At 48.2% G+C, this 26,777-nt stretch overlaps 7 protein-coding genes across 12 annotated transcripts; 3 read left to right on the top strand and 4 right to left on the bottom strand.

The window, feature by feature from the left end:
• Positions 1–2: 2 nt before the first annotated feature.
• LOC9658914 (vacuolar protein sorting-associated protein 41 homolog) lies at positions 3–3,986 on the top strand. Its single transcript, XM_024673775.1, has 19 exons — positions 3–287; positions 342–605; positions 716–895; positions 954–1,235; positions 1,292–1,427; positions 1,475–1,565; positions 1,614–1,716; positions 1,767–1,870; positions 1,920–2,013; positions 2,069–2,224; positions 2,277–2,339; positions 2,393–2,458; positions 2,523–2,723; positions 2,775–2,852; positions 2,904–3,023; positions 3,086–3,166; positions 3,225–3,310; positions 3,368–3,449; positions 3,504–3,986. Exons 1-19 carry the CDS (start codon positions 21–23, stop codon positions 3,843–3,845), a joined length of 2,796 nt encoding a protein of 931 aa, XP_024529543.1. The 5' UTR covers positions 3–20; the 3' UTR covers positions 3,846–3,986.
• A 1,530-nt stretch (positions 3,987–5,516) lies between these two features.
• On the top strand, positions 5,517–9,594 carry LOC9651434 (homeobox protein HD1). The gene is made up of 7 exons (XM_024674080.1): positions 5,517–6,028; positions 6,221–7,784; positions 8,110–8,230; positions 8,581–8,777; positions 8,842–8,973; positions 9,132–9,268; positions 9,358–9,594. Exons 2-7 carry the CDS (start codon positions 6,786–6,788, stop codon positions 9,359–9,361), a joined length of 1,590 nt encoding a protein of 529 aa, XP_024529848.1. The 5' UTR covers positions 5,517–6,028; positions 6,221–6,785; the 3' UTR covers positions 9,362–9,594.
• LOC9651278 (arsenate reductase 2.2) lies at positions 9,478–10,471 on the bottom strand. 2 transcript variants are annotated; one of them, XM_024674083.1, is made up of 4 exons: positions 10,268–10,471; positions 10,055–10,196; positions 9,685–9,893; positions 9,478–9,639 (listed from the first exon to the last, which is right to left on the bottom strand). In XM_024674083.1, exons 1-3 carry the CDS (start codon positions 10,390–10,392, stop codon positions 9,729–9,731), a joined length of 432 nt encoding a protein of 143 aa, XP_024529851.1. In that variant the 5' UTR covers positions 10,393–10,471; the 3' UTR covers positions 9,478–9,639; positions 9,685–9,728. The 2 variants fall into 2 exon arrangements, with proteins under 2 accessions (XP_024529851.1, XP_002968857.2); XM_002968811.2 differs by having other exon boundaries at positions 9,478–9,893.
• A 22-nt stretch (positions 10,472–10,493) lies between these two features.
• LOC112346055 (transcription factor IBH1-like 1) lies at positions 10,494–11,589 on the bottom strand. Its single transcript, XM_024674081.1, has one exon. The coding sequence runs from the start codon at positions 11,079–11,081 to the stop codon at positions 10,590–10,592; it is 492 nt and encodes a 163-aa protein (XP_024529849.1). The 5' UTR covers positions 11,082–11,589; the 3' UTR covers positions 10,494–10,589.
• A 357-nt stretch (positions 11,590–11,946) lies between these two features.
• Positions 11,947–15,597, bottom strand: LOC9658913. Its single transcript, XM_002968810.2, has 7 exons — positions 15,541–15,597; positions 14,673–15,277; positions 14,389–14,518; positions 13,310–14,302; positions 12,934–13,191; positions 12,589–12,792; positions 11,947–12,370 (listed from the first exon to the last, which is right to left on the bottom strand). The coding sequence occupies exons 1-7, from the start codon at positions 15,595–15,597 to the stop codon at positions 12,251–12,253; spliced, it is 2,367 nt and encodes a 788-aa protein (XP_002968856.2). The 3' UTR covers positions 11,947–12,250.
• LOC9651277 (filaggrin-2) lies at positions 13,810–15,527 on the top strand. Of its 5 annotated transcripts, none has more exons than XM_024674079.1 (2): positions 13,810–14,803; positions 15,086–15,527. In XM_024674079.1, the coding sequence occupies exons 1-2, from the start codon at positions 13,822–13,824 to the stop codon at positions 15,457–15,459; spliced, it is 1,356 nt and encodes a 451-aa protein (XP_024529847.1). In that variant the 5' UTR covers positions 13,810–13,821; the 3' UTR covers positions 15,460–15,527. The 5 variants fall into 5 exon arrangements, with proteins under 5 accessions (XP_024529847.1, XP_024529845.1, XP_024529846.1 ...); XM_024674077.1 differs by having other exon boundaries at positions 13,810–14,836; positions 14,891–15,527; XM_024674078.1 differs by having other exon boundaries at positions 13,810–15,031; positions 15,119–15,527.
• LOC9658912 (kelch-like protein 17) lies at positions 15,477–16,775 on the bottom strand. Its single transcript, XM_002968809.2, has 3 exons — positions 16,531–16,775; positions 15,595–16,477; positions 15,477–15,540 (listed from the first exon to the last, which is right to left on the bottom strand). Exons 1-2 carry the CDS (start codon positions 16,711–16,713, stop codon positions 15,614–15,616), a joined length of 1,047 nt encoding a protein of 348 aa, XP_002968855.2. The 5' UTR covers positions 16,714–16,775; the 3' UTR covers positions 15,477–15,540; positions 15,595–15,613.
• Between the last annotated feature and the right edge of the window lie 10,002 nt (positions 16,776–26,777).

Here is a 26,777-nt window from a genome sequence, read left to right as displayed (position 1 = left end):
GGTTCTTGGATTGATCGGCAATGGAGGACGAGGAGGAGGAGCTCGCGCGCGCCGATGCCGACGACGAATGCGACGACGATGACGACGCCGCTGACGATTCCTCCTCGGCGCAGGAGGCGATCGATGACGAGGATGAAGAGCCGCGCCTCAAGTACAAGCGCCTGGGAGGTAGTGTTCCCTCTCTTCTCTCCAGCGACACGGCCTCGTGCATCAGCGTCGCCGAGCGGATGATCGCGCTGGGAACGCACGGCGGCAGGGTGCATTTGCTGGATTACCAGGGAAACCAGGTGAGTCTCCTATCAGTTTTTTTGGATGGAAATGGAATGGAATGGGATATCCAGGTGAAGGAATTCGCTGCTCATACTGCCACTGTGAACGAGCTGAGCTTCGATAGCGCTGGAGAGTTCGTGGGGAGCTGCAGTGACGATGGATCCGTGGTGGTGAGCAGCCTGTATACCGACAGTCACGAGAAGTTCCACTACCACCGGCCAATGAAGGCCGTCGCGCTGGATCCAGACTACTGCAAAACAAATCGTTTTGCTGGCGGGGGACTGGCAGGGCATCTCATTCTCAACAGCAAAGGCTGGTTTGGTCCCAAAGATCAGGTAGCGACACTTGTGAAGATTACTCTGCTCTCTCCATTTTTCTTTCATTCTTCAAAGCTTTGTCACGATCACTTCGGTTTTTCTACACCTTTTCTTTTGTTCTTTTGCAGGTGTTGCACTCGGGAGAGGGTCCCATCCATGCTGTCAAATGGAGAACGAGCCTTATCGCGTGGGCGAATGACGAGGGTGTCAAACTGTTCGATACAGCCTCACAGCAGCGCCTTACTTTTATTGAGAAGCCGAAGAACAGTCCAGACGCCGAGTACTTGCGTCCCCATCTAGTTTGGCAGGTTCGTGCTCATCATCTTTGGTATTTCTTCCGTATAGCATATAGTTTTTGTTTTCCAGGATGATGTGCACCTGTTAGTCGGCTGGGGAAATTGCATCAAGATTGCTGCCCTCAGAGTGAGGGGAGCTGACCTTCCTGGAGGCCTCAACTCCGAAACATTCTCTTTTGGGAAAAGGTTCAACCTTCTGCCGGGGACGAAGTATGTCGAGATTGTATCAGTTTTGCAAACTGAGTACTTTATTTGCGGCCTGGCTCCGTATGGAGGCGCTCTCGTGGTCCTTGCTTACATCGAGAGGGAGGGCAGCAAAACGGAATCGGCAACGGGCTACTCTCCGAAACAGGTACATGACTTTGCTATACTTTCAGTACGTAACGTTAAACTACTAACTGTGCTAAGACAGGACATGCCCAACGGCCTGAAGTATGCATCTTGAACTGGAAAAACGAAGAACTGGCAACAGATGCGCTCTCTATGCATGGTTATGAACACTACAAGGCTAAGGATTACGAGCTTGCTCACGCTCCATTCTCTGGTACGATAAGATTTAAAAAAGCAAATTCATTTGCGTGTCGTGTGTAGGAAGTAGCACCGCTGGTGGCCAGTGGGCCGCTGGGTACGAGCCTTTGTACTACATTGTGTCTCCAAAGGACGTGGTTGTTGCTCGACAAAGGTTTGGCTAGAACTATAAATTGTACAGGCAGCTGATTCTTCTGCGCAGGGATGCGGACGACCATGTTCAATGGCTTCTCAAGCATGGGTGGCACGAGAAAGCACTGGAAGCTGTAGAAGCTGGAAATGCTCGTGTCGAGCTTCTGGACGAGGTGTGTTCTTTTTCACGGTAAAAGGCGATGGCCAATGCGTGCCCGTGCAGGTTGGTGCGCAATACTTAGATCACTTGATCCTGGGGAGGGAGTACGCGCTGGCAGCTTCTTTATGTCCAAAGATCTTGCGTGGTAGTGTTTCGGCTTGGGAAAGGTGAGGCCGCTATTTTTATTTCTGCAGATGTTCAGATGAGTAAAAGCAGGCGGGTATTTCATTTCGGCCAATTGAGACAGTTGCACGTTCTGGCCCCATACATACCAGTTGTCAATCCGCAGCTTCGCGATACTGTATATGAGGTGAGCTTCCGAATGTGCAGCGTGAGCTCTAACATGGACTTTTAAAAGTTTTAAGGTTGTCCTTGATCGGTTGCTTGTAAATCCGGCGCACCATGAGCAGTTCTTGGAGCTAGTTCGAAGCTGGCCCCAACACATTTATTCTGTACCCACCATTATATCTGCCGCTGAGATACAATGCAGTACCGGCGGAAAAACTCCTTTCTTACTCGAGGTAACCACTGCCTGTTGTTTGAAGAGCGTAAGCTGATCCAGTGAGGATGAAGGCGCTTGCGATTCTTTACCTTTCTCAGGGACAGCTTGAAAACGTGCTGAAGCTATATCTCGAGGTATAATCATTCAAATTTACTTGCGATGTTAACTATAAATTGTGTTTTTGCAGCTGCAAAAGCCCGCAGCGTTCGACATTATCGAGGAGCACCATCTTTATGATGCTCTTCACGGCAATGTAAGTTACATGTAAGCTACATGTGTAACCTCTGATCCATGTTGCATTTCTATTTTCTGATCAGATTGCCCTTCTAATGAAGCTGGATTCGAAAAGAGCCATTGACTTACTCGTTCAACAAAGGGACCGAATTAGTGCGAGCGAGGTGGTTTCCTCTTTAGAAAACCTGCCTCAGAAAGAGAGCCGCCGGCGTCTGTTACATGACTATTTGCATACTCTGTTCGAACGAGACACAAATGCTGGAAGAAAGTACCATGATTTACAGGTTTTGAAATTTATTTTATGGGAAGCTATAGACTATTGAATTTGTGTGCAGGTGGAATTGTATGCTGAATTTGAACCACGGCTATTGCTGCCTTTCTTGCGTAGCAGTCAGTACTACAGTCTTAATAAGGTACACATTTGTTCATCTTGTTTTTTAAGATGTAGTATATGTTTTTTACAGGCGTACGACGTTTGCACAAGGTTAAATCTTGTAAGGGAAAAAGTTTATTTACTGGGGCAAATGGGAAATGCGAAAGAAGCTTTAGCTCTGATTATCAATGAACTTAAGAGCATGCAAGCTGTAAGTCTTTACAATGAATTTATTTCCTACATGTAAACTCACAATGATTTTCTTCACTACAGGCTGTGGAGTTTGTGACATCTCGCAACGATGATGATTTATGGAACGAGCTTATCAACCAGAGCTTGCGCAATCCAGATATGGTCAGTATAACTAGGTCGATCCTCTTATATTGATACTCACACGCTGGCTGGTGCACAGATTGGCGCGCTTTTGGATCATACCGTGGGAAATATTGATCCCATGCAAGTCATAAACAGAATTCCCAAAGACATGCCAGTGCCACGGTACGATATCTCGCCGTGACGAGGCACAATCTCCGTTGACATTGCGCTGTTTTGCAGTTTGAGAGACCGGCTGGTAAAGGTGATCACAGATTACAAGACGGAGACATCGCTCAGGGGCGGTTGCAATAACATTCTCAAGGTGTGTGTATCCGCTAACAGATAGAGATCCTAGCTCTAAATTCCTCTCTTCCAGGCCGATCGTCGCGATCTACAACTGAAGCGCTACAGCTCCTCCAGGACGGCAGTGGTTGCCGGCAAGAGCCCGTGCTGTATATGCTCGGACCTCCTGGCAAGTCAAAGAGTGGCAGTGGTAACCTTCTTCTGCGGCCACTTTTACCACGTTACGTGCCTCCAGGACTCATCAGTGGCTACGAGTCCTGGCCGATCACCGGGCAGCGACGAGGAGCAAAGCGAGCGGTGCATCCTTTGCACTGAAGGAAGTCACAAGAAGCAGCAGCAGCAGCAAAGCAACAAGGCGACGAACGGCAGCGCGACCAGTATTACCAGTACTCCAAACGCAAACTTCCTGGGGTGAAAGCGTTCTAGAAAGAGAGATGGAAGTGGAAGGAGAGTACAGAGGTGCCGAAGGAAAAATAAGAAGAGTACCGGCGCTTCTTTGTTGTATCATCGATTACAATAAACAAGGGAGGACGACGTCTCATTTGTTTTATGGGAACTTTTGGGGATGCTCATTTGTGGCTTAAAAGACGGGCATGTGATGCGCTACCAGAAAGCGAAAGGAATCTCAAATGCTTGCTTGCTCTTTTTTAACTCGAAAAGGTGGCGCTGATCTTTCAAGGTGAATGAATATACATATCCGAAGAAAAAGAAACAGGATAAAAATACGTTTAAGCAACTTTTTAGTGCATGGAATGGATGGCGGCGGGTGTCCTGCAAAAGCTTACACAAATTGCCCGATTGGGAAGCTGTGCCAGCCCAAAGAGCCACGCCTCCGCCACCTTTTTCCATGTTACCACCTTTTGGCAATCACGCTTTGGTTTGGTGTATACGTAAATGCGTATGTACGCAGGCTACAGTCGGGTTTCGCTTTCCACGTTTTGTGTTGTGTTTGTCAAATTCTTGGTCGACCGATCGGCTGCGTAGGTGGCGTGGAAACAGGTCGGCTTTGAAAAAAAAAGGAGGGCTCTTGGCCGGCGGCAGTGCCCTACCTTCGATGCGATTCGAATATTACACGCTTGTTTCCATGGTTGGTTGGTTGCGCAACTTTAAGCCGCCCCACATTCAACAGGATCATGTGTTTGGTTGCAAAAGAAGATAGAAGAAAAATGGAAGGGGAAAAAGGGATATTTCTTTATAAACTTTTTTGTTCTGACCCTTTCAGCTGATAAGACCATTTTGTCCAAAGATACAAATCCCAAGCGCGGGCTTTTTGTTTGGGGATTCAATCGCATTCGGGGCATCCCACTTCCCAATAACATGTCATCATCTTCTCCTCCTCCTGTAGGTGGTGGTGGAGAGGAGCATAGAGGCGTGGAGAGATTTCGATTCTAGGGCTTGACTCTCTCTCTCTCTCTCGGCCAAAGACCAAGAACAAAATGTCAACTTTGCTCGCAAATCCCCACGAGAACATTTGAAAACCACTAGTAGACAAACGCTGCTCAAAGAGCCTTTGAATCATGGGGCGCCCACTCATGTTACCATACAAAAAACTATACAACAAAAGTTCTTCAAATCGATTCTACCCTCTCCAATTAAGATATCAATCAATCAATCACTCCAATCGGTCAATCAATCTTCTATCCGGCCTAAAACAAATCCTCCTCTCATTCCTTGAAGAAAAAGCAGCAAAAAAAAAAAGATGGAAGGGTCAGCCATTACCAGTACGGACGGCGCACGGCGTACGGCTGCGCCGCAGGAACCTGCCGGCCCGGTTTCCGACGGGGATTCGGACCGACAGCCCGCCGGCCGGCACGCGCGGGCAGACTGACAGGTGGCAGATACCGGCCGCCACGTCGGACGGCGCCCCGCCGTCGCCCGTCACATCCGGCGTTTAAGAGCCTCCGTACGCCAAATGTGCGTCCGTCCGTTGATTCCCGGCCCTGGACGGTAGGGGTTTCGCCACGTCGGTTCGTTAGGGTTTTCTGCCGAAAAGTCAAAGCTCGCGTCAGTCTCGCTCTGTTACGTGGACGGAAGTGGTCCGAACGGAGGGATTGTTTTGTTTTGCACACACTCACTTGGGGGAGCTATAATCTCTCGAATGCTGTGCCAGACATTTTCTTCTTCCTCCTCCCTCGGCCTTTAGGGCAATCAAATCTCACCACCGCGAAGGGATCTGCGCAAATTCTCTCCGCTCTCCCTCCCTCCCTTTCTCTCTCGATCGCGTCGCTAATTCCAGCTCGTGAGTCGTGATTGCGCAATTCCCCCTCCCCTCCACTCGCCAGCGGTGTGGGTTTTAGTGTCTAGATTGCTGGCGTCGGTAGAGCTCACTCACTCACCGGCTCTCGCGTGGAATCAACGACAGTGTCGAGAGAAGATCGTGTATATGTTCTTCGTCATCACAATCTAGCAGCCTTGAAAGTTTTCACCGATTCTCTCTGCAGTCCCCAGGCTTGCTCGCTCGCTCGATCGCTAATCGCGGTATCAAGTTCACACGCACTACACTGGCCACGCGCGCGAGCGAATTCCCTCGTATATCTCTACAGATAGAAAACACAAACACTCTCCACAATAAAATTCCGATTTTGCAGCCATGGTTAGGTGAGTGAGCGCATCTCATCCCTGTCCAAATCCTCCATCCGCAAAAACATATAAAAATTTGCTGGCTTTCCTCCCTTCTCTCTTGTTTATCCTTTTTCTATCGTAGCGCCATAGCTAGGAAGCTTTCAAATAAGGAGGAGAGAGAAGTCGTCACTTCACACACTATGCCGTCTGACCCAATGTCTTGTACAGGCATACGCTGCTGGCTCCAGTAACTACCTAGAGCTCGTACTACACACCAAAGAAATATGGAGGAGGAGAGGGTGAGATCAAATAACTAGAGGACCAAAGCCCGAGCTCCACCTCTCTCTCTCGCTCTCTCTCTCTCTCTCTCTCTCTCGCTTTCTCTCTCGCGAGATCTTGCACAGTCGGCCTTTTAGGATCAATCCCCACTTATCTCTCCAGGCAATTTGACGGTTTCTCTTCACTCTCTCAAATCCAAGCTCAAGTTGAACTTTAGCTCATTTTCTTCTTTTCTTCTCCATTTTTTCGGCGATTTATTCTTGCTGGACGCTGCTGCTCGGCTTTCAATCTTCCATCTTGCCTCTGGCCAGAAAGCTAAAACGAGAAAAAGGAAGGAAGAAAAGAAGGAGAGAGGATATGGCAGTGGCAGACTTACAGGGTCGTTAAGTGTAGTTCTTTGGAGCCCAGGTGTGTGGAAGAACACAAGGCCAGGACAGGGAGAAATTCAAGGAGAGCGGTCAGTAGCGGGGAAATCGTGCGCGTAGCTCTCCTTTAAAGTAGAGTTCCCGAGGCTATGGCTTTCAACTTGCCCCATAATATGTCACTGCAGCAATTGACAGAGCTCCAGGAGGCAGTGGTCGCGTCCACCGCCGCCACCACCACCAGCGCCACCACTTCCAGATTTAATGCTTCCACCGCCGCTGCGAGCGACACCAGGCATGCTGGTACCACCACCTCCTCCACCGCGATCACTATAGCCACTGCCGGGAGCACCAAAGATCAAGCCGCCACCGATGCCACAGCCTCGCGGGCTCGATCTCGCCAGCAAGACGACGATGGCGATGGCGGGGTGGAGGACGAGGACGACGAGGAGGAGCAAGCTGTGGAGGCCGGCGGTGGGAGGAGGAGAGAAGAAGATGGAGGCGGCCGGGATCAACGGGAACAAGCTCTAGACGAAGGAGGAGATCAGGATGATCAAGGCGGGGATAGCAGGAATCCCTCGCTGCTACTGCTGCGCGGTAAGAATCACAAGGCTGGAGGTGGAGGTGGACTAGCTCCCAGTGGCCCGACATGGCTGAGCAACGCAGTGATGCCCCGGCAGCCATCGCCATCGCCAGTAGCGGCCGCGGGAGCTCCGAATTACAGTCAGTGGCTGGCAATGCCTCAGCCGCAAGTGACTTCCACGGACCTTGGAGAGCAATCGCACGACGCCGCCGCGGCCGCCGCGGCCGCTGCCAAGGGGTTTCTGGAGCATTTGCATGGGGACACCGCTAACAGTGGCGGCGGGGTTGGCGGCGACATGGTGGCGGAGGAGCAAGGTGGCGGCGGCGGGGGGATGGATTCCAAGCTCTGGCAGAGCGCGCGGCTCAAGGCGGACTTGGTCACGCATCCGCTCTACGAGCAGCTGCTGTCGGCACACATCTCGTGCCTGCGCACCGCCACGCCGGTGGATCAGCTGCCCAAGATCGACGCGCAGCTCGCGCATTCCAGCCAGGTTGCTGCAAAGTATTCCATCCTCGCGACCAACGAGCAAGGCCTCAGCAAAGACAAGGACGAAGTGAACGAATTCATGGTAAGTTCTCTGTCGATCGCCCCCTCTAGAAGAAGTTCTAGATAGATCGTGAACTTGAGAGAGAGTGAGAGAGAGAGAGAGAGAAACACTGGCATAGCTATTTTCCATGACTGCATTCTTCTTCTCCTACAAATCCATTCGAAGGCCAGGAATTTGCTGCTAGACTCGTGCTCTTGTTCTTGTTCTTTCTCTTGGTTTTCTTGTCGTTTTAGTGTGTTTTTCGTTTTTTTTTTTTCTTTTTGTTTCCTGCAACTTTACATTGACCGACACTTTTGCGTGTTTTTTTTTTCTCTTTTTCCTTTACTTTTTTTTCTTGTCTGATCAGGCACACTATGTGACTTTGCTACGCTCGTTCAAGGATCAGCTCCAACAACACGTCCGTGTGCACGCCATGGAAGCCGTCGTGGCATGCTGGGAGCTAGAACAGTCCTTGTTCACGCTAACAGGCAAGCATAACTTTACAAGCCGCTCCAAAAGAGAGGTTTTTTTTTTTTTTTCCTCCTTTTCCAATTTTCTTATGATCGTTTGTCAAAAAGTAAGTCAGTCAGGACAATCCTTCCCTCCTTTTTCTTCAAGGCAAAGAGAAGAAGAAGAAGAAGAAGAAGAAGAAGAAGAAGAAGAAGCGTCCATAACTCAAAGTCATGACTTAAAAGCTCCTCCTTTCTCCTCCAAGCGAGAGAATTCTAGACGAGTGCCAGCTTTTTCTACTGCTTTCTCCAGTGTTCCTGGTTTGGTCGAGTGGATTCTTGCGGGAAAAATCAGGAAAAATCTAATTTTTATCCTAAAAAACTTGCAGGCGTTTCTCCCGGCGAGGGAACTGGCGCGACAATGTCCGAGGACGAGGACGATCAGCAAGCCGACAGTGATTCCGGCTACTACGACGCGGGGATGGACGGCCACGATTTCACAGGCTTTGGGCCCCTCATCCCCACCGAGACAGAGCGGACTCTCATGGAGCGCGTCAGACACGAGCTCAAGATCGAGTTAAAACAGGTAAAGCGACACAAGCTCCCTTGGTTTTCTGGAGTGACAAAATCGAATTTTGATGACCACGCAGGGATACAAGGCTAAGATCAACGACGTACGCGAGGAGATTCTTCGAAAGCGCAGGGCCGGAAAGCTTCCAGGCGATACAACGTCCGTGCTCAAGACGTGGTGGCATGCACACTCCAAATGGCCGTATCCATCCGTAAGTTCTTCTTTTCTACGCCCATACGCTTGCTTCTACAAGCGAGCCTCTATTGACAAGATTGATAGATGTTGGATCCACAACCGAAAGAAAGAAGAAGCATGGAATCGTTTATGCTTATTTTTTCTTCGCCTTCTAATTTCTACGCGTTCTTCCAGGAAGATGACAAGGCACGTCTTGTCCAGGAGACCGGATTGGAGCTCAAGCAGATCAACAATTGGTTTATAAACCAGAGGAAGCGAAACTGGCACAGCAATCCATCCTCGTCCACGTCTCTAAAAAACAAGCGCAAGAGGTGAGTGATTGCGTTTTTCTTGCTAAAACTGCGAAGTCGCGCTTCTTGTTCTTCGTAAACTTGACTTGTAGTTCTTCTCATGATTTCAGGTGATCCACCGTACACGGAAAGAAACAAAGAGCGAAAAAAAAGGGAAAATTACACAAAGAAAGAGAAAGCGAGCGAGCGAGCTTTATAAAAGTTAAGCCAGCACTCACACAAACAAGGCGTGCCAAAGGATTTGCATCATAGCATTGCCAAAACTAAACTTTTGCTCCACATGATTACAGGTTTTGCTGATTTGACGAGCCATAGATTCAATCGAGCGATCCCTCCCCCTTGGCCTCCATCCTGTTTTGCTTTTTTGGCTTCTCGATCCGATCGAAGATCATCTACGAAAGAGTAATAGTCCCGAGGAAGTAAAGTTTCAAAGTCACCTGTGAGTGTTTTTTAAGTTGGTGGTGGCCTAGATTTGTTTTTGTCACTCGAGCAAAGCGATGCATCTCTTCAACTCCTTGCAGGAGCACTGCGGGTGGCCGTATTGAGCCCAGCCATTGAATCCTCTCTCCAGCACGAAAACTTCGGGACCGCCACCACTGCTGGAAATCGAGTGGAGGAAAGCCTTGGCACACTTTGGTCCGCGAACCTGATTATCCAATCCAAACATGAGAATCACCAATCCCGAAGAGAAAAGAAAAAGAACTTTAGAAGGAAGAATATCTAGTCTAGTAGCAGTAGATGAGAATAGTTGAGCTAGAAAGTAGTTCTTGCTGCTAGATCTTCCGTGGAAAGAGATGTGAATTATACCTGGCTCAATGCGCAGTGGAAAACGACCGTCTTGTGGCGGCTCAAATCTTGCAGCAGTCGCGGCATATCGTCTTGGAAACTGTGACTCTCGCAGTGGAGGGAGCCAGCTATGTGGCCATCGTAGGCTCGCTCATCCTCGTCCCTGGGAAAGGAAGGAGAGATCTCTCAAGGGCTCGGCAATGCGTGAAAATTCGCTACGCATTTCCTTCTTACCGGACATCGATGATCGCTACTTCCGGCGATCCGCGCAGCGCCAGTAGCTGCGCGGCGCTCATGAAGCGCAGCTGGGGCGATGCCCCCGCCGCCGCCGCTAGCGTGGCCATTGCCGTCGCCGCCATCGCTTGGAACGAGGAGCCCTAAAAAAAAGTTTTGGGCGCCGGCCTTTTCACCCTTTTGACTTTTAACAAGTTACAAAAGGTGAGTTTTCTTTTTTTTTTTCTTTTGATTCAAAGAAGAACCAACTTGCTTCCCAAGAACAGTGGAACAACTTTCCTCTTCCTTGCGAAGAGAGCCAAAAAGAAATCACGAATCCAACTTATAGATCGATCACTCCCGCGGCCAAGGAGCTCAAAACTCCCACCTGGACCTCCAAGAACATCATGTAATCCACCGCCTCCTGGAGCAACACCGCCGAGCTCTTCACGAGCCGGCCTCCGGGAATCAAATCCTTGAGCACTTCAATGCGACCGTCCGTGATCTCGCATGATTGCCGCCGCCGAGACTTTCGCAAGCTCCGCCTCAGGCATACCCGGCTCCTCCTCTTGGACACACAGCTCCACACTCTAGATGATCCGGAAGCTCTGCGAGCTCGATGGACTCGGCGACGATCTCCTCCAAGAACCTGGCGAGCCAGAGCTCCACTCCAGCAGCAGCTAGTTCCTCGAGCAGTGGCCGCCAGCGATCCATCCGCGACCAATCTTATCACCTGATCTCTCTCGTCCACGCTCAAGCTCGACGAGCTCCTCATCACCGTGGCCAGGGAAGGGAGGAGATAGCCGGCATACTTCCTTCCATAGTACTCCTCCATTCCTCTCACCTTGATCGATCGATATATAAGTTACATCCACCGATTAAACAACAAAGATCTTGCTATATTCTAGAGTGACACGAGAGAACCTTGGAGGGGGGAAGATTCAGCACACGCACAAAAATAAAAGATCTTTGCGAGGCTCGCGGTCGTGAACAGTGAAGCGCGAGTGGCTTTTTATACACCCGTCCATTAAGAGAGGAGTTTTCCTCCTTCAATCTCACACTTCCTCTCTCGCTGGAGTGGATTGAGAGCATCGCAAAGGCAACGACCGCGACGCGGCTTAATCAATGGGAAAGCAAAGCCAAAAGAGTACCGCTTCCCTGGCTATGGGCTTAAATTCACTCGCTCTCTCTCTGGATCATGTGTGTGGAGGAGAGCATTCCATTTCCCAGGCTGGAACCACCAGGGCGATCGAGCCCCAAGCTCAATCAATCAATCAATCAATTGGACAGGAGCGAGCAATCAAAGTTAACAACAGCAAGAGCAAAGGTTTTCCATCCCATCCTCCAACCAAACGCGAAAACGATAACGGGCCAAGCCTCACAGCAGGGGGGTGCATGTGGATTGTGGCAGCAAGTTTTTTTAAAATTTTTATTTATCTATTTCTTCGGTTTTTTTTTTTTCTTGCGATTTTTTTCTTTTGTTTTCTTGCTTTCTCCGTTAAATGCGTGGGAGTAATTGCAATTTTTTTTCTTTTGTTTTTGCTTTCTCTGTTAAGTGCGTGGGAGTAAATTCACCAAGCGAGATCCGCAGGAAGATCTCCAACTTCCAGACATAAACGTTATAAGCATTTTGATTCCCAGCCAGCAGAGCTACTGAAATTTCTGGCAATTTTTATTCTTTTTCACAGAAAGCAATTTTATGAGCAAGAATTATAAGATTTATAAAAAACTATAGAAAAATCCAACAAAAGACAAACACACGCACAAGTGTGTAAGAAGCGCAAATGCCGCATCACGGGATTTCAATCCAGCCAGTAGCACATGCCCCCACATGGGCCAATCAAACGCACCGTACGCATCCGACGGCGCCCGTCGCAAGGACCACCGCAGCCGCCAGATCGGGACACGTCCGTACGTACGCTTTCTCAGTGTAAAATGTACAGCTCTTCTCTTCTCGTTTTTTCTTTCTCGTTCCTTTTTTCTCGTCCTTTTTTTTTTTTCTGCTCAAGCCGCGGCCTGGACCGTCACCTTTTGCGGAGGTGGCGGCTTGTCCGACACCGATCTCAGCAGCTCCAAGTTGAAAACGAGGCCCAGAAAGTGAGAGAGGAGCGCGTTGGCACAGGCCTGTAAACAAAGCAGAGAGAGAAGAGCACGGAGCATTAGCACAGCTTCCTTCTTCGCTGTTTTCCCTGAGAAGTGGGCAGAGGACTCGACAAGTTACAGCATGGATGGAATGGACGTAATGCAATGCAAGCGCGAGAGAGTGAAGACGGGAGAGTTAATGCTCTCTTCTGTCGCTCGGAAATCTAGACGAATTCAAGGCGGATGGGCGAGGACGATACCTGGACGAGGAAGACGTCGAGAGCTAGCACTGGGCTCTGGCCCGCGTAGGGGCCTTGCAAGAACGGCGTTGCCGGGGAGTTCAACGCCTTTGCAACGAGCAGCCCCACCGTTGCCTGCAAGCCGACCACCGTTGACGCTAGGCCGAGAACGTTGACTATGATCCCGGTTTTGAGCTTGTCAATGACCTCCGTTCTGGGAGGAGCCTGTACGAAAACAGGAAGTTAAAAGCTAGCTTACGAAAAACCAACAAAGGAAAGAACAAACTAAACAAGAAAACCAACAAAGAATGGAAAAAAACTAAACGAGAAAACGAACAAAGAAAAGAAAAGAAACTAAGTTTTTACCTTTGAGGGATCGCTCATAGCGCTTTCTAGCCTTCCAGACAATCGCATGTATCCAAAGGAGCGGAACACCGAGATAAATCCCACGGCAATCCCCGCTGCCGTGAGATACTTGGTCACAGTCGCTGTGGCAGTCCCGCTAACAAAGATCGAGAATGCGAGAATTGCCGCGGAGACTAGAGTGCACAGGAACTGGCTCCAAAATCCGAGCGATCCCATCGTCTTGAAATGGCGAGCAGTCTCTTCGAGACGCTTTGCGACCTGCGAAAGAGAAAGAAAAAGGGGAGAGTCAGAACTTCACAAGAACTTCCGAAAAGCTTCTTCAAGAAAAACGATTTCTAGAGAAAAGAAAGAACTAAAATTCGGCATTTTTACTGACCAGGTTTCGCATGTTGATCTCCGCTGCATCCACAGTAGTCGTGTAGCTCGATCCAAACCCTGACGCTTCTCTTGTTCCATACTGAGCCTGCGCCTTGATTGACGACACATTGGAATTCTTGAATTGGATCGAAGAAGTGGTGAATTGCCTCGGAGAAGAAGAATGCGCCTGGAGAAGATTCAAGAGATTACCTCGGGGCCGGTGCTGGAGCTGGGATCGCGCGCGCAGCGGCGCGGCGGCGACGAGCCGGGCGTGGGGGAGGAGCAGTAGCGCCTGCTGCATGCTGATAAACCCTAAGCACCCCTGTTGGTTGATTAGCGCTAAACAAAACCCGTGCTTATCGCTTACGAATGTGTCGGTGCCACGATACCCCTTGACGTGTCTAGCCCTGGACACGTGTCTTATTACTGGCGAGAAATGCCACTTGGAAAGATAGCGATGGAAGTGCACGCGTCCCACTTCTTCGTATAAAATGAGAGGAAATCCAAATCCAATCGTGTGAAGGAATTGCAATGTCTTACGAGCAGCAAATTCGCGATCAATCCGGCATGGATCAGCAGGAGAACAGCCCCTACGTCGCTCACTCGGACGCAGTTGGGCACCTCGGGCAGCCCAGCTCGGAGAGGCCGTCGCAAGCTCCTGGAGATCGCGGCGTCCACTTTGGTAAGAACGCAGGATATGGCGACACCGAGGCGGTAAATCCCCAGTCCGGGCAGCAGCAGCACCACCATCCCCTCGAGGCGACGCACGACACCAACATCGGCCACGGGCACGAGCCCTTCTCGGCCTCCACGACGGAGTCCGGCTACGTTGCTCCAGCCGGGGCCGACCAGCGTCACCGCGGAATGGGCGAGAAGATGAAGGACGCGGTGAAAGGCGCCGTCGGTGGTGGCCCGAAAAGCTCGTCTCACGATCAAGTTCATGGAGTTCCTGCTGGCCAGGGACCTGGAGGAGCTCACGATCAGCTTCATGGAGTTCCTGCTGGCCAGGGGACTGGAGTTCCACCCGAGCAGCAGTCAAAGAGTCCTGGATTCGTCGGCAAGATGAAGGACGCCTTGACTGGGCAGAAGCCTGGATACGGTGCTGCTACCGGACACGCCACCACTGGGGGTGCTGTTCCTGGCGAGGAGGACTACGCTGGGAAGTTCCAAGGCGAGCATGATACCAAGTGGCCTCGACCAGTTCCTCCTCCAGGTATGTCCAAAGCATCTGTTACCAGTGATCGACCTGGAGAGACCCACTTTGCTTCTAATCGTCCTGACGCTGGTACTCCGGAGAGTTACTCTACTGGTCCTGGACCTTATGGTGAAGAGAAGGCCTCGAGATACCAGAATGTTGGCAAGCCTGGTCACGAGGGTACTACGTATAATCCAGAGCAGCAGCACTATGGTGGACAGAACGTCGCCGAGCCTGGTACTGGAGGTTTGATGGGAACGACTTATAATGGCGGAGAGAAGACTGGTCCTGGAACTGGAACTGAGTACGGTGCTGGAGATCATGCAACTGGAACTGCGTACGGTGCTGGAGATCCGAATTATCAGAAGTCCGCTGCTGGAACTGGAACTGAGTACGGTGCTGGAGATCCGAATTATCAGAAGTCCGGTGCTGGAACTGGAACTGAGTATGGTGCTGGAGATCATGCAACTGGAACTGCGTACGGTGCTGGAGATCCGAATTATCAGAAGTCCGCTGCTGGAACTGGAACTGAGTACGGTGCTGGAGATCCGAATTATCAGAAGTCCGCTGCTGGAACTGGAACTGAGTACGGTGCTGGAGATCATGCAACTGGAACTGCGTACGGTGCTGGAGATCCGAATTATCAGAAGTCCGCTGCTGGAACTCATGATCCATCGAAGGCTGTCCAAGAAGAGATGTATCCTCCGGAGAGCTACAAGGGAGCGGAGCAGTACTCCACTCCCGGTGCTGCGAGCACTCCAGCGCCACCAAATGCTCGTCACGACACTCCGACTGGCCAGAACGAGGGTGGAGGTGAGTATAAAGACTCCCACGGTGTTCATAAAGAAGGTCCCCGGGATGACAACGTGAAGAAGGAAGGACTGATGGCGAAGATGATGGACAAGCTGCATCTTAGCCCGAAACACCGTGACCGTGCTCAACACAAAGACTCCACCACCACCACCACTTCGTAGATAAAGATGTGATCGTATGAAAGAAGTGTCTGCCTGTTGTATATAATTAAAGGTTTGAATTTTTTAGATATCTCGACCAACCTGTGTAGTGGTAGCGTGAGTATAGAACCCCAGAAGCAAGGAAAGAAAACGAACCATAATTGTGTGTCTGCTGCTAGAGATAGATCACCGCTCCAGCGCACGCGTGCCTTCGGCTACGCATCTGCGGCAAACTGATCCATTCTCTCCTCGCAGGAATGTAGACGATGACAGAATCAAGTCCCCCACCATCGTAGGAGCTCGATCCTCCCGCTATGTACAAGTTTCCGGCCATTGCAACGACCGCGGAGCCCCACAAGCTGCATCGTGCTCCATGAAGAAGCTTGGAAACCGGTATAGTTCCCTTGTCTTCCCATTCTCCCCGGATAGTGTCATAAACTTGGAGCTCCAGCCTATCCATGTCCGTGAACTTCGAACCGACCACGTAGATAAAAGGCCCGATCGCCGCACAGCCAACTATGATCCAAGGCTCCTGCCTCTCCGAGCAAGTCTCCCAGCTCCCCTCGCGAGGATCGAAAACCTCGACGGACGTGAGGATCAACGGAGTGCTGTAGCCACCGATCACGTAGAGCTTGTCACCAGCGACGGCCGAAGCACAGCAGCTTCTCTTCTCTTTCATGGGTGGCAGCCTTAGCCACGAATTCTTCTCTGGGTGATAGACTTCCGCAGACCTGAGTCGGGCATTCTCCGTGGAGTAGTGCCGGCAAAGCCCACCAGCGACGTAAATCCTTCCCTCTATCACACCGCAAGCGAAGGCCTCCCTGGGCTCGAGCATAGCCGCGGCCTCCTCCCAAACGTTGTGCTCAAAGTCATAGACGGCCATTTGGGGTCTCCCCGTGAAGCCACCCACGACATAGAGCCGGCCATCGAAGGCCACGCAAGGGACGTTGTGGCAGGAGCTAGAAGGTGCCGCCGGCAGCGAGCGCCAGCGGCCCTCTAGAGGATGATACATCTCAGCTAGAAGATGCCCCTTGTTCTCCTGTAGATTGAGAGAGCCCTAGTCAGAAATCGCGAAATCGCGAAATCCCTCACCTGGACGCCGCCCAGCACGCACAGCCATGGCTCCAAGCGGCTCCGGCAGAGGCTGTAGCGCAGCGCTCGGCCGTGGCGGAGCAAATCGTGGAAGCGGCGGCAGACGAGGCGCGCAGCGGCCTGGTGCTGCGGCGGCAGCCACGCCAAGCATTGGACGAGGATGTGATCGGGCAGGGCATCCATGCCCTCCTCCGCCGCTCCTCCTCCTCCTCATTCTAGCACACAAAACCCTAGGACACGCATTTGGCGCCCCATTGTCTTTTCAAAATTTAAAATTATATTAAACTCCTTAAATTCATCAGATATATAACACGGGCTATCACCAAAATTTGTTGCATGTAAAGTTGCATGAATAAAAAAATACATTCTGTAATGATGATCATAAGATAAAATTTGAATATATTACCATCGTAAATCATTAAACCTTCTTTCACCAAGTTTTTCACCAAGTAATTTTCTCAAATTGGCTTTAAAACGAGAGTGATACATCAAATTAGGTATGGAGAAGCTTCTAGAGGCGGAGTGCAAGGATGCGAGATCGGGGCTGAGGAGGAGATCAGCTGGCGAATGGGCTGCGCTGCTCCATCTCCGAAAGGCGCAGCAGGAGTTGCGTTTTCCAGCCCTGGGGGACGAGATTATGTCTAAAATCGTGAGCCTAGCCGAGGAGGATCTTCGCGAGGCCGAGTGCGCTCACGAGGCCATGACTGTGTGGAGATCAGACTGCTGGCTCCCGTTTGCCTATGATCCAGAGCTCTTCAATCTGCTGGCGGTGCTCTACATCTCGCGCTGCCTCTCAAACAATCACGCAGAGTTCCAAGCCTGCCTAGCCCATCTCCATACGGCGAGCTCCGATAATCTGCATCGTCTTGTCCTGGTCGGCCAGGTTCTTGGTGAATCTGCTTTCCTTGAGGACGATTCCCCGGCGTTTGCTACTGTGGAGAGGATTTGGACGATGCCATATGAGTCCATGCAACTCGGGTAAGCTTAAGCTTGCAACTCTTCATATCCAACAATTTAACTTCAGGCCCACTTTCACGAGTGTCACTGACATAGTGACAGAAATCGTCCATTCGGATTACTTTTGTTCTTTTCCAAGTCGAGTTGAGGTACTGAATCGACGGTGATGGTGATGTTCGTCGACTACGCTTTTCCCTTCAGGGTCCAAACTGTGCCACCGCTTTGGTTTGTATAAGGGATCATATCGAGGCTGGGCCTGGATGCGTGAGTGAGTTGCGCTGCCTTGCGGACGAAGTGATGGACTGCTACAACAGGGAGACTGTTAGTCTGAGCAAGGAAGAGTGGGACGAGTACTTTCGACTGGGGTCGCAGTTGCCAGTCGCGAATTGGGGTGGCCTTGGCTCTGGACAGGCCAAGAAACTGTTTTCCGCCATGCACGACGAGGAGGGCACCGGTCTTTTGGATAGTCTCTGTACTCAAAGGCCTCCTCAGTCGGCATTCCTCTCCCACTTGTTTGCACTGTTCGACTGCGCAACACACGCGAGGCTTTGGCTCTGCAAATCCACTCTCCCTGTCTACCACGCCTTCAGCAATGTCCAGTGTAAGCCTCCTACACATCTCATGTCTTTGCATCTGATCGATTACGTTGGTTTTTCGCAGATTGCAATCTTGCTTGTTCAAACACCGATAGGGAACCTGAAAGTGAACGCCAAGTTTTGGTGAGTTGAAACCAAATCCTTGTTTTGTTTTTCTCATTTTGGGCCGTTTCTCTACAGGCGTCACCACTTGGCTTTCAGGAGCGTGTTCTATCGTATATTGAGCGACGCCAAAGACGGGATGCCATACGTGCCCATAGCGAGTCCCATCCATTTATTCATTCGTGCAGGGTCAAGATGGGAAAATACCAATTTGTCATGAGTATGCGAATCCCCGTCTGCCGTGCTCTTCGAGTTCCTGTTGTTATCTGCAAGCCTCAGGACGTGGATATTGTGGAGGATCACGATTTTGCCGTCTGCTTAGACCATTTCCTGTGGTTTGAATCGGTTCCAAGGCTCAATTTTCTCTTTGCAGCGGTGGACGTGTACAAGTTCACTGACAAGGAGCACACAAATATGCTTCCTGTTGATCAAGACGAGCTTAAAAGGTACTACAGTGTGACCGAGTTCCTCAAGGTGAGAGCCGAGTGGATTTTAAGGCGCTTCAGACGTAGAAAAGCCGTGCAATCTTACCGTACAGACGATTCCTAGCTTAGACTTCTCATGGTTGCTCCGAAAAATCGATGGCCATGGGGAGCTGCGAATCCATGGAGGGCTGATTTTAATTTTCCACCTCCAGTACACAGCTGACATGAAGTATTTTTGCTTTTTGCTTGGTGGAAATATCTCTACAGCTGTTTCTGTCGATATAATATTTCAACCCAGTGCGTTCTTGCACAGCTGTACGAAATGGCCGCTAAAAATCCTTGCCGAAAACCCCTGTGTTACCTACCATCCTGAATCAGGGCTGGAAGAGATTCTTGACTCGAGCACCATCCTCTGGAAATGATTCTCTTGGACAGAAGCACGGCTAAGGCCACAAGCTTTGCCAGGTGCACAATTTTTCCTTTTTGAGCTACTAACATAACAGATATGTTTGGAGAACCATCTTGACATTAATAATAACAACATGAGCTTTAGCACTGTCTTTCCTTATTAAAGCAAGCTTTTGTTTTACACGTGAGTGTAACACTGTATCATATCAAAAGCACATATCCATGGTTATAGAAATAAAACATTTTACATTTGAATGCACCAATTGGTATTGCACAAGAAACATTCCCATAGAATGGGCTGGTACTACATCCAAGGAACAACATAACACAGAGATGGCTGACTATGAAGCTCTACATGAGAAGCCATCATATGAAGAGCTGGAACATCTAAGTAAGGATGTGAATGGAGCTTCTAAGGTGGACAAGGTAGTTATTCCAAGCAACGAGGTGGTGCAAATTCCATGTATGGTGAAGGTGGAAGTAGAAGTTCCTCCTCCACATAAAAATGGAGGAAAAGCTGGAAGTGGCCTTCGCTGAAGAAGGTGGAGGCTTTACTGGAGACTTCCTATGAAGAAGCCTTGTGTGAAGACAAGGTTCCTCCTCCACGTGAGATGGAAGAGGAGGTGGAGGCTCCTTGTGAGAAGGCCCTATGTCAAGATTCTATATGAGATAGAGGATCCATAGCATGAGTTGGAGCCCTCTTGTGTGGAGGTTAAGGCAAAGGCTCAATGTGATGAGGGGGAGGCTGAAGTAGCAAGTGAAATTACATAGCTTGAGCCCCTCATCATGGTGTGCTTGTGGCATTAGTGAGTTGCAATTTCTTATTATGCAATTAGAGAAGAACTTATATTTTATTTGTCCATGACATGATAACATGTATAACTTTACATTATACAACCTGAGAGTTCATTTTTTTCCTATCAAAAATTATATTCATCTTTTATACATGTATAGTTAAATAACTCCTTTAGGCAAAATTGATGCCTAGCAATATTTTATCATCATATAATGATATTGAGGGATTAGACTCAATATATAAGGGTTTTTATCATTAGCCAATGCAAGACATAATGTGACTTTTTAAAAGAAAGCAATATTAAGGCACTCATAGATGTATTAGATCTAAAATGTGATTATAATGTATTGAATTTAAGATGTTTAAATTTGTAGCAAAAACTGAAGTGTCTTTCCAAATCCCTAAAATGGTTGCTCTCGAGATAGACTAGCACTCATGGTTCATCACCTCTCAAACTAACATATGACTTTAGCTCTTATCATATCCCATTGGACTTACATACTCCATCCATATCATCCTTGACACTGAATATGTTTTCAAGCTGGACTAATGGCCAAACTTTTTGCTCCTTTGAGCCAACATCTTTACTCCTAGACTTAAATTCTAGAACATTTTCTAATTCTTGCATCACTTTGAAAATTTATTGCTAGAGGTAAATTGGACTTATCAGATGGCAGTTTAAACATATAGTGTGATTCTTTTAATCAACCAATAGAGTCAATACATCTCTTAAAAGATAATGTGCTTATATTGCAATATAATGAATCAGTATTATAACAAGAAATGTTTATTGTCTAAGAAATCCATTATTGAAATATATAAACACCTTAAAACACTAAAAAAGTATTATTTGATATCATGAAGAGATTAAATAATGCTCAAGGGACTAAATCTCTAGAGAAAATGGATAAGAGATGTTATTCAAGTTCAAGGTTGAATAACATGTCATGAAAGAGTTTAGTTTTAAATTCAAGTGTGTTACAAGATGGTCTATCTATAATGGATAGGGCAAAAAAGATTTTGCCATGATTAGTAATGCGCATATAATAACTCATGAGTAGCAAATGTTAATCTTGATGTATGGAATTACAAGGTGAGTATATTTAAATTGAGGAACCATTCCTTAAGTCATTGAGTAAGTTCATTCTTAAAAATACTTGTTAAAATATGGTAATAAGTGTAAAGCTACCCTTCTAGCATAGAGAAGAATAAATGAAGGGAATGTATAAAATTAAAAACAAGTAGCAAATGGATAAAATTGAACTATAGAAATTAAGAAACATAACCTAAAATAATTATGCAAGATAAGAGTGGGGAATCAAGTAGGTACTTAAGGGTCTCACTACTGGTGTCATAAAGAGTCTCAAAATGGAATTGTTTATGTTAGACTAGATGGTAGATAGGAAGCTTATGAAAGAAGAAGCTTTAATGAAATCCCTTTAATATTCCAAAGACAATTCTAGGTAAGTTAGTATATAGAAAAATGAGTGCAAATGGTTTATAAGAATGCATGAAATTAGAATAGTGTAATTGAAGTGTGGTCTTGAAATTTGCCATGAGATGAGGCTATCAAGATTGAGGAAATATTACCTGCATATTCAAAGAGATAGCTTTATCTGTCAATATTTAAGGACTTTCACACTTATGCATTGAACCATATTATGTTAATTGGGTGACTTGTTAAGTGGGATTGCAAGTTGGAGGAACAAAAGCCCTAATTAAAGGTGTTAACTTTAAGAGGGGTGGCCCATAAAGCTAAACATAGAGGAGTCTATACATGATCACAAGCTAATTAACTAACTTATCAAGTGAAAAGACTTGGAAACTTGAAAAAACTAAGTTCTTAAACTGTGATCTATAACACATGTATAAATGTTGTATATAGATGCATATACAGAAGCTAAGTTCAAGTCCCAACTATTTAATACCTGGTTTTAATAAACATATATGTACATTCCCATATCTCAATGGGACTAATACAAAAATTGGGTGTACCACCCTCTCAATAAGCTACTCTATGTGATATTTGCATCTCAATTATACCTAATCTTGGAGTAGAAGTGGATGTGGTCATCTCCTTTGGATTATATTGATGTCCAAGTCTCCCTCTTGAGCTGAATGTAGAATAGAGTTAGAGGGATACCACTACAAATCTCTCCATCAACCACTCTGCCGAAACACAAGAGCGACTTGATCCTCCACTCCTCTAATCAACTTTGTTTTGCTAGCTCTTTTAGGCATAATGAAGATGGACCACTCCAAGATGATGCCACCATTGCAAATATCCTCACTCATTTCTATCAAAATGACAATGATTCTTTGCCTCCCAAAGTGCTTGCACACCTGTTGGTCTCTAGATAGACTGGCACTCATAGCCCATCACCCCTTATACCAACATATCAACTTCAGCCCTTGTCATGTCCCATTTGATTTGCATGCTCCATTTGTATCAACCTTGAGACCAAAAACATTTCTAAGCTGAACTAGTGGCTGGACATTGTGCTTCTTCAAACCAATGGAGAACATCCCCACTCCTACCTTCAAACTTCGGAATGTTTTTTAATTCTTATATCACTTTAAGAATCTATCACCATAACTCTCTCACCACATCGTAGTCTTACAAAGCATGTTGCACCGTCTTTAGTTTGCCACACTCCTTGCATCTTTGGCATGCTTCCTCTTGGAACCATTATCCCACTATTAACCTGTTGTTTACCACCAACCAAGAGATGGCCTTGACTTTTTCTTATACCAGTAATTTTTAGAAAGCAAGTGTGTTATCCACCACTTGATTCACCTCAACTCCTTGCTTGATCCACTTCCTCCATAACTTAGGGATCTTCTTACTGACCTCTTCTCTGCTAGTCATGAGATCATTTCGCACTTTTTTGATTTCAAATGAGAAAAAGCTCTTTGTGCCATACAAGATTTTAATCTAAATCTTTAATGAGCTATTGTCAACACTAATTGAGGATGTCATCCCCCTTAAGCGTGGCCTTCAATTGAACCACTACCAATTGCTTTAGGGCTTGCCGTACTACTTGAATTTTGCTCTTAACTTTGTCATCCATCACTATTGGTATGGCTTGTTTGTCCCTATCAGGAATCCCCCAATTCTTGCCACATTCTTGACTCTCGCCGGATTCCTGACCTGCAAACCACATTCCTGACTCTCGAGACACTTCCCTATTCCTGACTCTCGAGACACTTCCCTATTCCTGACTCTCGAGACACTTCCCGATTTCTGAGTCTCGAGCCACATTCCTAATGATGATGTGGCGCCTCCTCGACCTCAGCTATATTTAGGCCGTCCTCGATCCAAGAGTGGTGGAGCTTCATCAACCTATAGTATATATAGGTTAGCCTTGTTCCATTTCTCCACAATCTGAATCAACGCCAGTCTAAGGCCTCTTCTTTGTTTCCACTAGCTTTTCTCTTTGTCTTTTTGCATTTTTCAATTTTGATCTTGTCAGGGGTCTTGACAGTTTGATTCAGATTGTTGTTTTTTCGTTTTTTGATTTAGCTCGTTTTGATTGTTTGATTACCTTTGCCTTTTTTTCCCCCTTTTTTCTTTCTTCTTGCCAATGGAGTCTCTAAGCCATCCTGATTTCTTTGCTGAAGTCCTTGCAAAAATCCAGTCTGAGAATACCGAGCTGAAGGCAACCCTTCTTCGCATGCAGCAGGAGCTTGCTTCACTTTCGGCTCAAGGATCCAGTAAAGTTCCTGAACCGAAGGTGAGCTTCCCGGCGAAATTTTCAGGCAAGTGTTCAGAGCTTCGCGGATTCTTGAACCAGATGGAGTTGATCTTCACACTTCAACATCGGCGGTACCCTACTCCCGAGTCTCAAATTGGCGCGATTGGGACGTTGCTCGAAGGTGCAGCTTTGTCATGGTTTTCTCCTCTTTTGGAGAAGAGCATGAAAGGGGTCGTGGTTCCAGAACTGATGGATCTTCAATTGTTCAAAGAGAAGCTCGAAGCATGTTTTGGCGAGACGGATCGGGTTCGGGCTGCTACCACAAAGATGAGACGTCTCTCTCAGGGGTCTCGTCCTGCCTCGATCTATGCTGCAGAGTTCCAACTCCTTGCTTTGGACACTCAATGGGATGAGCAGGCCCTGATTGACCAATTTCGTTTCGGCCTCAACAACGGTGTCAAGGATTTGTTGCTCACCATGGAGGATCCCAAGGACCTGTCGGATGCCATCAACAAAGCTGTTCGATGTGACAATCGTCTCTTTGAACATCGTCAGGAAAGTCGCCGCGCCGCTGTTTTTCCGTCCCAGACTCAGGAATCCCAGCTTGAGTCTTCGGGACATACTCCTGAACCTACTGTTCTGGTTCCGATGGATATTTCTGGTACTCCCCGACTCATTAGAGGGAAGTTGAGTCCTGCTGAGAAGCAACGTTGAATATCTCATAATCTTTGCCTCTATTGTGCTGATCCTAATCACAAAGCAGCTATATGTCCCAAGAAGCCTCCTCGACTGCTCAAGTTCACTCTGCCTCAAAGTCCACCTCTATTGCAGTCGGGAAACGACCCTGTCCAAACAGAGTAGGAGCTGTCTGTTTGGACTCCCCAAATAAAAATCACTTTTCTTCTTTATCAAGCTCCTAACCACCTTTCATCAAAGCTACCACCAATTCCCGCAACTTCCGCGTCCCATGTCTCCTTTCTTTCACCGGACAATCAGGACTCAAGGCTCTGGCGTTACTGGACTCGGGTGCAACTTCCTGCTTCATGGACACGGACTTTGCTGCCCGACATCACGTTCCTCTTTCTCCTACCATACGGGATTTGAGGGTTGAAGGCATCGGCGGGCATTTTGTGTCTCCATCTTCTGGACTTAGGGAAACGTTGCCCATTCGAGTACACATTGGGTCCACCGTCACCAATATCGCCTTCAACATCATCAACAGCAAGTCCTCCTCTGTGGTGCTCGGTCTTCCTTGGTTCCAACTACATCAGCCTCAAATCTGTTGGAAGGAATTACAGCTCATCTCTCCCACGGCTTCCCCTACTGTTCATCGAGTCCGAATCAAGAAAAGTTCCCCAAACTCAAATCGGGGTTCTGTTCCTGACTCTATAAAGTTTTCACCCTCTTCTTTTTCCTCTCTTCCATCTTACACTGGACCGTATCCTCGTCTCATCATTCCATTTAGTCGTACGCCTCCTCCTATCTCCACAATCACTATGAAAGAACTCCTTCATGAAGAACCTCTTTTTCTTTTTGCTTTGCATGTTTTTCCTGTCAGTCTTCCTGAGAAGTATCATGATTTTGGGGATGTGTTTGACAAGAAAAAAGCTAGTGTACTGCCTGTTCATCAGCCTTATGATTGTCCCATTGATTTACAGGAAGGAGCGTCACCTCCGTGGGGGCCTATCTACGGGTTATCCCCGTCCGAGCTTAAGGCCCTCAAAGAGTACGTGGATGAGAACCTTGCCTCGGGCTACATTCAGCATTCGCAGTCCCCGGCTGGAGCGCCTGTCTTCTTTGTCAAGAAGAAGGATGGGAGCTTGCGGCTAGTCATTGACTACCGAGGTTTGAACAAGGTGACTGTTCGGAACCGTTATCCGCTGCCCCTGATCTCGGACCTGTTGGAACATCTCGGCGGTGCCCGCTTCTTCACCAAGATCGACCTCCGTAGAGCATACAACCTGATCCGGATCCGGCCTGGTGATGAATGGAAGACTGCGTTCCGAACCCGCTATGGCCACTTCGAGTACACTGTCATGCCATTTGGCTTGACAAATGCTCCAACAGTTTTCCAACACATGGCGAACGACGTCTTTCGGGAGTTTCTTGATCAGATGGTGATCGTCTACCTCGATGACATCCTCATCTACTCAAAAACTCAGGAGGAGCATGACCAACATGTACGCAAGGTGCTAGCGAAGCTGCGAGAACACAGCCTATACGCGAAGCTTGAGAAATGTTCCTTTGATCAGTAGTCTGTGGAGTTCCTTGGGTACATTGTCACTCCTGAGGGTATCACGATGGATCCTGCCAAAGTCAAGACTATTCTCGAATGGGAGCCTCCACAATCAATGTCGGACGTTCAGGTTTTCCTTGGCTTCGCCAACTTCTACCGCAAATTCATTGATCACTACTCTGACATTGTCCTTCCTCTCACACATCTCACTCGCAAGGATGTTCCCTTTTCTTGGTCTGCTGCTGCCCAGCAGGCCTTCGACACACTCAAGGCAGCCTTCAGTTCTGCTCCTATCTTGATCCATGTTGATTCCTCACAACCTTTCTTCATCGAGGCTGATGCCTCCGACTTTGCCATTGGTGCTGTGCTGTCTCAACTCGGAGCGGATCACGAACTTCATCCGGTCGCTTTCCATTCTCTGAAATTCCAGCCTGCGGAGATCAATTACGAAATCCACGACAAGGAGCTCCTTGCCATCGTGGATTCCTTTGGAGAGTGGTGCCGTTTCTTGGAGGGGGCGAGCCATCAAACAATAGTCTGGACGGATCACAAAAATCTCGAGTACTTTGCCACTTCCCGAGTTTTAAGCCGTCATCAAGCAAGGTGGGCACAATTCCTAAGTCGGTTTGACTTTGTTATCAAGTACAGACCTGGAAAGTTTCAAGGCCTTTCTGATGCTCTTTCAAGGCACTCCTATCTCAGTCTCAGGCCTTGTAATCCTGCCTTCGATCAATAGGATCAAGTTATCCTCGGTCCTGATCGGCTTCAAGTTATGGCAATTTCCCTGGCCCCTCAGGACTCCTCCTTGATGGATGCAATCAGAAACGATCTTCAATCCGATGATCTCGCTAGCGACATTTTCCCCCATCTTCAGGCTGGACACCCAGTGACTCCCGACTGCCGGCGATTTCACGAGTTTGAGTTCTTAGATGGTTTATTGTACCGTGGGGAGCAGCTTTACGTTCCTGAAGGTGATGCTCGAAGGTTGGTCCTGATGGCGTGCCATGATAGCCCGACTGCTGGTCACTTCGG

This window comes from Selaginella moellendorffii, unplaced genomic scaffold (genome assembly GCF_000143415.4).
Source record: "Selaginella moellendorffii unplaced genomic scaffold, v1.0 SELMOscaffold_11, whole genome shotgun sequence".
NCBI lineage: Eukaryota > Viridiplantae > Streptophyta > Lycopodiopsida > Selaginellales > Selaginellaceae > Selaginella > Selaginella moellendorffii.
This window is presented reverse-complemented; position numbering and strand designations above follow the sequence as displayed.